Source organism: Pongo pygmaeus, chromosome 9 (genome assembly GCF_028885625.2).
Source record: "Pongo pygmaeus isolate AG05252 chromosome 9, NHGRI_mPonPyg2-v2.0_pri, whole genome shotgun sequence".
In the NCBI taxonomy this organism is placed as follows: Eukaryota; Metazoa; Chordata; class Mammalia; order Primates; family Hominidae; genus Pongo; species Pongo pygmaeus.
In genome coordinates this window covers 106,638,380-106,650,899 of record NC_072382.2, presented here as the reverse complement: position 1 = coordinate 106,650,899, position 12,520 = coordinate 106,638,380, and the positions used below count along the sequence as shown (strand labels likewise).

General features: G+C 38.5%; 1 protein-coding gene across 3 annotated transcripts; it reads left to right on the top strand.

Annotated features, from left to right (window-relative positions):
- Positions 1-4,285: 4,285 nt before the first annotated feature.
- Positions 4,286-8,069, top strand: CARD16 (caspase recruitment domain family member 16). 3 transcript variants are annotated; one of them, XM_054437880.2, is made up of 4 exons: positions 4,286-4,341; positions 4,983-5,249; positions 6,095-6,157; positions 7,914-8,069. In XM_054437880.2, the coding sequence occupies exons 1-3, from the start codon at positions 4,335-4,337 to the stop codon at positions 6,112-6,114; spliced, it is 294 nt and encodes a 97-aa protein (XP_054293855.2). In that variant the 5' UTR covers positions 4,286-4,334; the 3' UTR covers positions 6,115-6,157; positions 7,914-8,069. The 3 variants fall into 3 exon arrangements, with proteins under 3 accessions (XP_054293855.2, XP_063527454.1, XP_063527453.1); XM_063671384.1 differs by lacking the exons at positions 4,286-4,341; positions 6,095-6,157 and adding an exon at positions 4,363-4,441 and having other exon boundaries at positions 5,069-5,249; XM_063671383.1 differs by lacking the exons at positions 4,286-4,341; positions 6,095-6,157 and having other exon boundaries at positions 4,847-5,249.
- The last annotated feature ends 4,451 nt before the right edge of the window (positions 8,070-12,520 follow it).

Here is a 12,520-nt window from a genome sequence, read left to right as displayed (position 1 = left end):
CTCTAACTTGTAGAGGTTCCATGGGTCAGTTATTATCTATCTTGTTGGTGTAGAAATCTGACACAAGGAGACCACACCCCTCCTGGCCACTTGCCTGTCCAGGCAAGCTCTTTACTGCTTCATCTTCACTCCTTCCTACTCTTCTGCAGCTTCTTTCTGTAGTCAGCACCAACTCCCAGACATTCTTACCCCTTCTCTTGTCTCCAACACTCAGTCCAATCAGGACCCACCTCCTGGTTCATATGGGACCAGCAATGCCTCAAAGAACATGTCCTATTAAATTCTGGATGTGGTGGTGCATGAAGTCTCAAGGGTGAGGCTCAGGATGAGATTTTGATTTCATAATCTGGGGTTATTCGAAGTACCAATATTTCCAAATGGTTCGACAAGAGGAACCAATATAGATGAAGTATCGATTACAGGGCCTGGGCCTTATTAAGCACTCAATATGAAATAGTTACTTTAGAAGCATGTTAAAGTGACTCTCCTACTTAGGAAGCTGCAATGGTTTCCTATTGCCCATCTCATCATTTAAATAGTTTACTGGGGCTGACTGTTATAGATTATCATAGTCTAGATGCATTTAACTCAGAATTTATTTCCCACTGACACAAAAAAGCACCTTTTATCTGCTTATCTACTTCCTATTTCCCAGTGTAGTTAGTACCCAGTTGAAGAAGAGCACATCACATTGAGCAAGTAATGAGTGAGGTGGTGGGCTGGCTTCTCACCCAGTTCTCCAGCTTGGGCTTACCAAGGCCTTGAAGCAATTTTTTACCTGATCTTCCTACCATAAAATGAAATTAATGCTTATTCAACATACTGAAGTGAAGCATATGAAAAATTTAGAAGTACTTAACCAAAAAGTACATTTGTACATGACCTTGCTTCTGCTCTATAGGTCATGACTACCATAAATGAGAGGTACTGTGGCATGATCTCTACACCTGGCATTGCGTCCTAGAAGGTAAGAATGATTAGGAGACCCCTCCTATACATGAGAACACAGAGGCTGAAAGATGTTAAATAACTTGTCCAAAATCTAATAGCTCATAAACAGAAGCTGACCTCAGGACTGTTAGATACCCAAGTCCATACTGATAAGCTGTGCAGAAAAGGGGAAGGTTTTAGACAAAGAAAACATAAAATAACATGTTATAGTTGATTAGTGCTCTAAGTTGTATTACTCAAAATGTGCTAATAGTTCACAAGTATAAATAAGAAGAGGAGTTGGATAAACTGAAAGGGTATATGATGTTCTAAGGCTTGGAAATGGGATGGGGAAAACCCAAGCACAGGAATTTTCTGTCTTCTGTATCAGAGGTTCTTATAGTACCTATTCTGTCATTTAAAATAATATTGTTTCACAGACTTCACACTGATAGAAGGATTTTTAAATCATTATGCAGATTTTAAATATCACTTATAGTAGAATTGCTACATTCATTTATTTTAAGATAATTTTACTTACATAATGCTATTTTCCAAGTACATATTTCAGTCAATAAATTGGTTCCTGTAAATTATCTCCCCTCTGTCTACCTATCCCCATCCAATGTGGGTGGTGGGTAATTACATTTCAGTCACTATGAGAACTGCTTCCTCTTACCAGAATTATGAGTAATTTTTGGGGGCTTGATTGTGTCCTGAAATCAAGAAAAAAAAATTTTTTTCCAGATTGGTCTATTATTACTATCATTGACCTTTTTCATTTCAAATTTTAACATTATTTTAGTATAATTTACTCAAAGAAAATGTACCCATTTTAAGAATATAAATTGATTATTAATTATACAAGGATATTTAGTATAATATCCCATTTAATAGACAAACCGATATTGTCACCCCAAAAAGTTTTGTCTTGCCCTTTGTTCTCAATTTCCTTCCATTTCCTCCTCTGATAAGTAGTGATTGAATTTCTACCACTATACATTAGTTTTTTCTAATCTAGAACTTTATATAATTGGAATCACAGGGTATGTGCTCCTTCCTATATGGCTTCTTCCACACATAATGAAAGTATAAGTTTTTCATCCATGTTATTGCATATATTAGTAATTTTTCCTTTTATGACTGAATAGTATTTCAGTGTACGTGTCTAGCACAAATTGTTTACTTATGCTCCCAAATTGGAATTTGAATTGTTTCCAGTTTTTGACATCTTCCTTTTTCAGGAAATAGTGAGCCTTAGCACTCTAATGGCTCAACGTTTACATTCCCAGGACAAGACTCAAAGCCCATGATTCTACATCCCCAGATACATGGTCTAATCATTGTTTCTGTGTCCTGGATGCCACTTTGGCATGCGTCAACTCAGTGGTTCTTGGCTCTGGCTGGTGGGGAGAAACCCTCATGTGAAACCCTTAAGTAGCAGAAAAAATAAATAAGTCAGTACATAAATTTAAAAGTAAATAAACTAAAGAGAAGTGGTGCAAGGACAATTTCTGCTTTCTTCCATGCTACAAATCATTCCAGTGTCAAGGAGCTCAAGATTTTGCTGCAATCGGATTAGGTCATTGGCAGAGTAAAGATAAAAACACCATGAAAAACACCTTAGATTAAAAGCCAAGTTATTGTCCTCCTACACAGTCTGTTTCTACTTAACCAATGACATTTAACTCTTAGTCTAGAGCACAGGAAGTAAAACTGGTAGCCCACATGTCAAACCGTAAATATTTTTGTAAATCTGGTCGTTATCCTCTAAAGATAATAACGTAACAGCCCAAGAAAATTTTTGGTAAAAAAAAAAAATGATAAATGAAATGTTGTGTGTGCATTTTGCTATCAGTCCATCTTCCATCAAGTTTATTCATGAAATAAATTAGCCACATTGAGTTTATTTCTGGGATAATCAATTGAGCATGTACTGACAAAGGCAGAGACCTCTTCTGGCCTTCCCTGTCTCCTCTGTGTACAATTTTTATGAGTCCTACAATACTTTGTCTCCCACTTCTCCAATTAATTTCTTATTCTTCTTATCACTTGGCATCTTTTAACATTCTACATATTCCAGTTACATATTACATACCAGGTTTCATGTGTATCTTTCCCTTTTGAATGTGAGAGCAAGAGGGAAAGGATCATAATATGTTTTGACAGAACCCCTGACACCGAGAACCATGTTGTCAACATATATTTGCTAAATGAATGACTGGAGGCACTGCTTGAGGATTCTAACAAAATATAAACTTAGCTAGATAATCTGCAAATAATCATCCTTGATTATTTTTCTAAACTGAAATATTTGTGTTAATTATAGTAATATCCCTCATTATCTGCTTACCATTTGCCAGGCAATGTTCCATTCATTTTTCACATTTTATCTCAATGCTGCTCAAAACTGTGTAGATGTATATGTACTATTAATAATATTATTTTACAGACAGAGGAACCAATGGATAAAGAAGTTCAATATCTTGCCCAGGAAGGTGAGTTTAACATGCTAGGTTCAACATTCTGAGTTCAGAGTCTCTGCTTTGGGCCTCTGCGATGCAATGTCCCTCAAAAGAAAGCCATCCAAGATGAGTGAGTGGCTCATGACTCATGCCTGTAATCCCAGCTCTTTGGGAGGCCAAGATGGGCGGATCGCTTGAGCACTGGAATTCAAAATCAGCCAAGGAATCATAGGGAGAGCTCGTCTCATCAAAAAATACAAAAATTAACCAGCCCTGATGGGGCTTGCCTGTAATTTTAACTACTCAGGAAACTGAAGTGGGATAATCATCTCAACCTAGGGAGGTGGAGGCTGCAATGAGCCGTGGTCATGCCACTGCACTCCAGCTTGGGCAACAGAGTGACATCACGTATCAGAAAACAAAACAAAACAAAACAAAACAGCCATCAGGAAAGGAAGAACATTAAATAAGAAAAGCTTTAATATTGGTGAAAAATGTTTATATTTCTTAAAGCAAAATTGCTTCACAGGGACATATATTTCCCACAAACTTTCCCCAAAGCTGTGAGGTGGGGTCAAGGGAAGAGTGGATCACATTCTCCAAAGGTTGTGTTAATCTTTTTGGTGAAGTTTTTGAATGAATGGGAAACTCTTCACTGTGTGAATTTAACTGTACACATACTTTCTCAATCCTGTCTTATTCTCTAAGCCCCATTCCCCTCCAACCCTGATCTATCCAAGGGCTGGTGAAAAAAAAATTCCCTTGGATACACTCTCTGATGCAGGCTACAGCTCTGATTCTTTCTCTCGGAAGAAAAATAAAGACATGCATATGCATGTGCAGTGGATGTTTCCCAATATGTGTACATGCCCTGCCGAAAAGGAAGGCAAAGCATACTTTCAGTTTCAGCCCACACAAGAAGGGTAGGAGAGAAAAGCCATGGCCGGTGAGTCTTTTACTGTTCCAAGAACAGGTCCCTGGGAAGAAAGAGTTGTGGAAGGGGCTGACTCTTCTGGAAGCCATAATTAGTATCTGTGGAAGTTTAGGTGAGCAGAAGTGAGGGAGAGGGAGGAGAGGGAGGAGTGGGAGGAGAGAAGGAACTAGAAGATTTTTGCAGCCTCTAGAAAGGAAAGTCAAGCCCAGAAAGGAACTGAGACTTTAGGGGTAGCCTGCTGTCATTTTGCAATCTTAATTAAACCCTTACTTACCTGTTGTAAGTCTGACAGAGGGTACAGAATTGGCACAGGAGGAATACTAGCAGCAGTGGTTCCTAAATGAAATGGACTATTTCTGCTTCATTACTTTATTATTCAGAGTTAAATAAACATGGGACACAAGAGGAGGAGCTCTGCTTTCCAGGGACTGATGTGGAAATGGTAAACTCAGTCTTCAGGTCACTCCATGCACATATATGGGGACTACTGAGGGAAACAAGTAGGAGAGCAATACAGTAAGAAGAAGGATTACCCAACTGTGAGGAGGGGGACATTTCACTGATGAAATCTAAATGAGGTCACTTTCTGTTGATTACATGAGAGGAATATGAGGCCGTTTTCATGATGTGAGAAATCCTTGTGCTCCAAATAGACAAGGTCCTGAAGGAGAAGAGAAAGCTGTTTATCCATTCCATGGGTGAAGGTACAATAAATGGCTTACTGGATGAATTATTACAGACAAGGGTGCTGAACAAGGAAGAGATGGAGAAAATAAAACATGAAAATGCTACAGTTATGGATAAGACCCGAGCTTTGCTTGACTCTGTTGTTCGGAAAGGGGCACGGGCATGTGAAATTTGCATCACATACATTTGTGAAGAAGACAGTTACCTGGCAGAGACGCTGGGACTCTCAGCAGGTAAGGGTCAGTGACTCACACTCAAATTCACCTAGGGCCTGTCTTCATGCTTAACATTTGATTTCTTTACTAGTCATGTTAATCTGCAGAATATCTTCTTATCTCTGCCTTTGGGCCATATTTCTGTAGCAGGGTCCCTATTGCATGTCTCTTGACTCTTGTTTGTGTTCCTTCAGCCTTAGTGGCCCTCTTCTGATTAAAGCTCATTTTCTGTTCTAAGTACACGGTAGCTAATTTCCTGAAGGTCATGAGAACTATCTAAAAAGCTTCACACAATATGTTCCAGTGTTCCTGGCAAGGCACAATATTTACTGATTGATTTATTATTTTGTGTCCAGGGTGTCCCTAGGCACTTATGTAGTTGTTTGACATGAGCTGTAGGGTCTGTATTCAAATACTTTCTATAAATTCTTTTCAAAATTTTGCCCTCTGAGAAGAATAAAGTATATTTAAGTGATGATGATACATTCAGGGAATACATTCAATGATTACAGAAAAGTAAAGATTTCAACAGGGCTCTTTCCTCCCTTTGCCCCCGTGCATTTTTTTTTTGAGTAAGATCCACTTGCCTGTTGCCAAGCTGCAGATCATACTGGGAGGCCTGGACTTCCACCATCTGCAGCCCTCCTAGGGCCTGATACAGTGCTCAGGAAACGAGCTTGCCCATTCTTATAATCCCTTGAACCTACAACATGGTGAGGATGGGAGTTTTGGTGGACTTGAACATTATTTATTGTCATTTAGTCAGGGTTGTGGGAGGAATTTGTAGTGAGGAGTGGCTTACGCATTGCTGTGAAGTTTTCCAGAGATAAGTGGCTATTTCAATGTTCTTCATCTTTTTATAGGTCCGATACCTGGAAATTAGCTTAGTACACAAGACTCCCAATTGGCATTTTCTTCCTTCCCAGGTAATGTTGTTTTTAAATGAAGAGCATTCTTTGAACCCTATCTTCCTTAACATTAATTTAGTAGAATGAACTCTGCTTGAAGGGGAAATGGAGAATTCCCACAGACTGATCATATAATTTTTTAATGTATTCTGTTTTTGCAGAAACTGTTACCAAAGCCTTACTACTCCTATTTATACTAACAAAATCTGAATTTGTATCTCAAATTCTGATAACCCAAAAAAGTACCAAACTTCATCATTTAAGCCTACTGAAATATTCCCTCACATCTCCCAAAGACACCTTTATCTAAACAATTTCAGAGCTGAACATGCCATTCTTCCCCACCCTGCTTCTCTTCCAGTTTTGTGTAACTTGGTTTTTGATGCCACCATCACTAGTTGTTCAAACCAGGAACTTGAAACTCATCTTGGCCCCTTTCCTCTCATGCATCTCCAATATTCAAGCCATGGCCAAGTTTTATGCATTCTTCTCTCAAATTTGGAAATGTCTCTCCATTCTTACTTCTATTATTTTACTAAAGAACTCTTATTCCTTAAGTGTCTCCTTTAAAATAAAAGAAACTTATATTTGAAAGCCATTTAGAGGCTAGAAATGCATGTTTTTATCAAGATCAGATATTACTCTACTGAATTTATTATGGATGATTACCTCATGAATGTTTTCTTAAATGTTTCACAGCATGGGATACTCACTATATAACCAAATATTGTATTCTCAAAAACAATTCAAATGCTTTTTTTTAGTTTTTTCCTATTGCTTTCACAAATCTTTACAAAGAAACCAAACATTTCTTCTACTAAATTATTATTTTATAGTTTTCTCCAATATAATCATTCTAATTAGTTCTTCGCCATGTCAACACAGTTCATGCTGCCTTTATCTGATTTTATAGCAGTTTTTCAAATTTGTTTGCAAAATTAAATATTATTATTTTGCCTTAATAGTTCATAAAAGATCCTCTGGATATCTAGAAAACTCAGTTCTATCTTGAAACAAACATCACATTAATTTCTTTAACAAGTGCATCACATTGTCAGATTGTGTTGATCTTGTGATGAAATAAAAGCCTCAAAGATTTTCTCACATAAACTCTGTGAAAACATTTCCTCATACGTTTGTACAAGCAATGTTTAGTGCTATGAATCCATCTAGAGCACGCCACGATTTTAGCATTAATCATTCTATTTATATTTATTCTAGTGTATGTATTCAATATTCTTGTCCTCCCATATGTATACATTGCAGGAGGAGATGCTGAAGGACAGGAAAAGGGATCATTAAAAAAATATTCCCAGTGTTTACTACCATGTCTATTAGGTAAATAAATAAAAGGATAAACACATCTTTTAAAAATTAATTGATGTTAATTAAGATCTGCTCCCGTTAAATTTTATCCTAGGGTTTGAATCCTTTGAAAACAAATCATATTTTAACTATTTTATATCATGCATTGACTGTTCCCTGAGTGTTTTATCATGCATGGCCTTGAAAAGCTTCCTTTCTATGTTTTTATCTAAAATGTTTGTAGAAATACTTACGCTCAAATATGAAAGTAGATCCTCCCTGTAATGCATACCTAGACATCTCTGGCTTGAAATGTGCTCCATTAGCAGCAAACGCACTCAACTATGTTAATGACTAGATTAGGATTGTCCTCTAGGAATGTATTTCCTCTTCTGTAGCTTCCTCCATAGGTGAGGCTATAAGAACAAAGAGGGATACCACTGTTCATGATATTCCTTGTCTCTTGCAGCTCCTCAGGCAGTGCAGGACAACCCAGCCATGCCCACATCCTCAAGCCCAGAAGGCAGAATCAAGCTTTGCTTTCTAGAAGAAGCTCAAAGGATATGGAAACAAAAGTCGCAGAGGTGCCATGTTCAGAATACATAATAAAGTGGAGTGAAAGATACACTTCAGGCAGTTTTGAAATGCAGTGGCTTTTTCTTAGAACCAATTTTATTGAGCGGTTCTGGAGTATCATACTTCTGCTCCCCTTGCATAAAGGATCTCTATATCCTAGAATCCCAGCTTTAGGTAAAGAGTTGCAAACTAGAACTCATAAATTATCATAGTCTTCACCCAGTCTGTCTCTTAGAATTTATTTCCCACTGACATAAACAAGCCATTTTTTCTGCTTGTATAATCCAGATTTTCCAGTGTAGTGCCCAGTTGGAAAAAAGCACATCACATTGAGCAAGTATTGAAGTGGACTCTCGCTTCTCACCCAATTCTCCAACTTGTGTTTACCAAGAATTGGAGTCAGTTTTTTACCTGTTGTTCCTATTCATAAAATGAAATTAATGTTTATTTAACATATTGAAATGAAGCATATGAAAAATTCAGAAGCACTTTACCAAAAAGTGCATTTTAACATTACCTTGCTTCTGGGCTATAGCCTATGACTACTATAAATGAGAGGTACAGTGGCATGCTCTCTACACCTGGCATTGCATCTTAGAAGGTAAGAATGATAATGAGGCCCCTCCTATACATGAGAACACAGAGGATGGGAGATGTTAAAGAACTTGTCTGAGATCTACGGCTCATAAATAGAAGTTGACCCTAGGGCTATTAGATGCCAAAGTCCACACTGATAAGCCAGGCAGAAAGAAAGAGGCTTTTAGACAAAGAAAAAATAAAATAACATGTAATAGTTGATTAGTGCTCTAAGTTGTATTACACAAAATGTGCTGATAGTCCAAAAATATAACTAAGAAGAGCTGGATAAACTCAAAGCATCCATGAACTTCTAAGGCTTGGAAATGGGTTGGCCAAAACCCAAGCACAGAATTTTCTGCCTTCTATGTCAGAGATTTTTATAGTACCTACTCTGTCATTTAAAATGATATTGTTTCCCAGACTTCACACTGACAGGATTTTGTAACATTATGCACATTTAAAATACTGTTTATAATAGAATTGTTACATTCATTTATTTTGAGATGATTTTACCTTTGTAATTCTATTTTCCAAGTACACATTTAAGTCAACAATTTGGTTCCTATAAATTATATCCACTCTGTCCACAATTCCCCATCCAACTTGGGTGGTTGGTAATTACAACTCAGTCACTATAAGAACAACTTCCTCTTACCAAAATTTTTACAAATTTGTGGAGTGTGTCCAGCCAGAAATCAACAAAAAAAAATCTATTATTACAACCATTGACCATTTTCACTTCAAAATTTTAATGTTTTTTTGTATAATTTACGTCAAAGAAAATGTACCCCTTTTAAGAATACAATTTGATAATTAATGATACTTGGCTATTCTAGTATAATAACATCCCAGTGAATAGGCAAACCGATTTTGTCACCCCAGAAAGTTTTGTCATGCCCATTGTTATCAATCTCCTTCTACTTCCTCCTCAGATAAGTAGTCATCGAATTTCTATCACTATACGTTAGTTTTTCCTAATCTAGAACTTTATATAATTGGAATCACAGGGTATGTGTTCCTTCCTATATGGCTTCTTTCACTCATAATTGAAACATATTTTTTTCATCCATGTTATTGCATATATTAGTAATTTTTCCCTTTCATGACTGAATAGCATTTCAGCATACATGTATAGCACAAATTGTTATTTTATGCTCCGGAATTGGATATTGATTTGTTTCCAGTTTTTGACATCTTCACTTTTGAGGAAACAGTGGGCCCTTGCAATCTAGTGGCTTAGTGTTTAGCTTTCCATGACACGAGACTCAAGGCTCATGGTTCTACATTCCCAGATATATGGTCTAGTCATGGCTTCTGTTTCCGGGATGTCACTCTGACATGCTTCAACTCAGTGGTTCATGGCTCTGGCTGGGAGGGAAACTCTCATGTGAAATACTTTAGTTAATAGAAAAAAAACTGAATCATTTAAAAGTAAATGATTGGAAGATAAGTAATACACAGGCAATTTCTGCTTTCTTCCATGCTACAAATCCTCCCAGTGGCAAGGAGCACAAGTTTGTGCTGCCATCGGATTAAGTCATTGGCAAAGTAAAGATAAAACACCATGACAGTTTGGGCATGGTGGCTCACATCTATAATCCCAGCACTTTGGGAGGCTGAGGTGAGCAGATTACGAGGTCAGGAGTTTGAGACCAGTCTGGTGAACATAGTGAAACCCCATCTCTAGTAAAAATACAAAAAATTAGCCAGGTGTAGTGGTGCCTGTAATCCCAGCTACTTGGGAGGCTGAGGCAGGAGAATCACATGAACCTGGGAGGCAGAGATGGCGCCACTGCACTCCAGTGGGGTGACAGTGTGAGACTCTGTCAAAAAATAAAAATAAAAAACGATGTCCTCCTACACAGTGAGTTCTAGTTAAACCCAAACACATTTAACCCTTCACCTAGAGGACAGGAAATAAAACTGGTAGCCCACAAGTCGAAAGGTGGATATTTTTATAACTCTGGGTCTTTAATCTCCAAAAATATTAAGGTAACTACTCAGGATAATTTTTGGTAAAGAATTTGATAAGTGTAACATACCGTGTGCATTTTGCTATTAGCCCACCTTTCATTAAATAGATTTATAAAATAAATTAGCCACATTGAGTTTGTTTCTGGGATAAGCAATTGAACATGTGATTGCCTTCCCTGGCTCCCCTGTCTAAAGTTCATGAGTCCTGCAATATTTTGTCTCCTACTTTGCCAATTATTTTTTTATCATTCTCATCACTTGCTACATTTGAACATTCTGAATATTCCAGTTACATATTACATACCAGGTGTATTAGTCTGTTCTCATGCTGCTAATAAAGACATACCCAAGACTGGGTACTTTATAAAGAAAAAAAGAGGTTTAATGGGCTCATAGTTCCACACGCCTTGGGGGGCCTCACAATCATGGTGGAAGGCAAAGGAGGAGCAAGGACACATCTTCCATGGAAGCAGACAAAAAGGCATGTGCAGGGGAACTCCCCTTTGTAAAGCCATCAGAACTCATGAGACTTTTTCACTATCATGAGAATAACATGGGAAAAACCCACCTCCATGATTCAATTACCTCCCACCAGGTGCCTCCCATGACACCTGGGGATTATTACAATTTAAGGTAAGGTTTTGGTGGGAAAACAGAGCCAAACTCTATCATTCTGCCCCTGGCCTCTCCTAAATCTCAAGCGCTCACATTTCAAAACCAATCCTGCCTTCCAACTGTTCCTCAAAGTCTTCACTCATTCCAGCATTAACCCAAAAGTCCAAGTCCAAAGTCTCTTCTAAGACAAGGCAAGTCCCTTCTACCTATGAGCCTGTAAAATCAAAAGCAAGTTAGTTACTTCCTAGATACAACGAGGATACAGGTGTTGGGTAAATACACCCATTCCAAATGGGAGAAATTGACCAAAGGAAGGGGCTACATTCCTCATACAAGTCCAATATCCAGTAGGGGCAGCCAAACCTTAAAGCTTCAAAATGATCTTTGACTCCGTATCTCATATCTCGGTCATGCAGATGCAAGAGTCGGGGTTCCATGGCCTTGGGCAGCTCCACCCTTGTGGCTTTGCAGTGTACAGCGTCCTTCCTAGCTGCTTTCATGGGCTGCCATTGAGTGCCTGTGACTATTCCAGGTGCATGGCGCAAGCTGTTGGTGGATCTACCATTTTAGGATCTGGAGGATGGTGACCCTTTTCTCATGGCTCCACTAGGCAGTGCCCCAGTGAGGACTCTGTGTGGGAGCTCAGACCCCACATTTCCTTTCTGCATTGCCCTAGTAGAAGTTCTTCATGAGGGTCCCACTCCTGCAGCAAACTTCTGCCTGGACATCCAAGCATTTCCATACATCCTCTGAAATCTAGGCAGAGGATCCCAAACCTCAATTCTTGACTTCTGTGCCCCTACAGGCTCCACACCACATGGAAGCTGCCAAGGCTTGGGGCTTGCACCCTTTGAAGTCACAGCCCAAGCTATTTCTTGGCCCCTTTTAACCATGGCTTCGGTGGCCTGGGAAGAAGGGCACTAAGTCTTTAGGCTGCCTACAGTAGAAGGGCCCTGGGCTTACCCCATGAAAACATTTTTTTCCCTCTTAGGTCTCCAGTCCTGTGATAGGAGGGGCTGCCTGGAAGGTCTCTGACATACTCTGGAGACATATTCCCCATTGTCTTGGAGATTAATGTCTTAGAGATCAACATTTGGCTCCTCATTACTTCTGAAAATTTCTACAGCTGGCTTGAATTTCTCCTCAGAAAGTGGGTTTTGCTTTCCTAGCACATCATCTAGCTGCAAATGTTTCAAACTTTTATGCTCTGCTTCCCTTTTAAACATAAGTTCCAATTCCAAGCCATATCTTTGCAACTACATAAAAATGAATGCTTTTAACAGCACCCAAATCACTTCTTGAATGCTTTGCTGCTTAGAAATTTCTTCTGCC

Bases quoted from the DNA above. Each gene is read 5' to 3' on its own strand.
- CARD16 (XM_063671383.1), top strand. From the start codon at position 5,024: ATGGGTGAAGGTACAATAAATGGCTTACTGGATGAATTATTACAGACA. The intron at 5,250-7,913 runs GTAAGGGTCAGT...TGTCTCTTGCAG, and splicing joins GACGCTGGGACTCTCAGCAG to CTCCTCAGGCAGTGCAGGAC.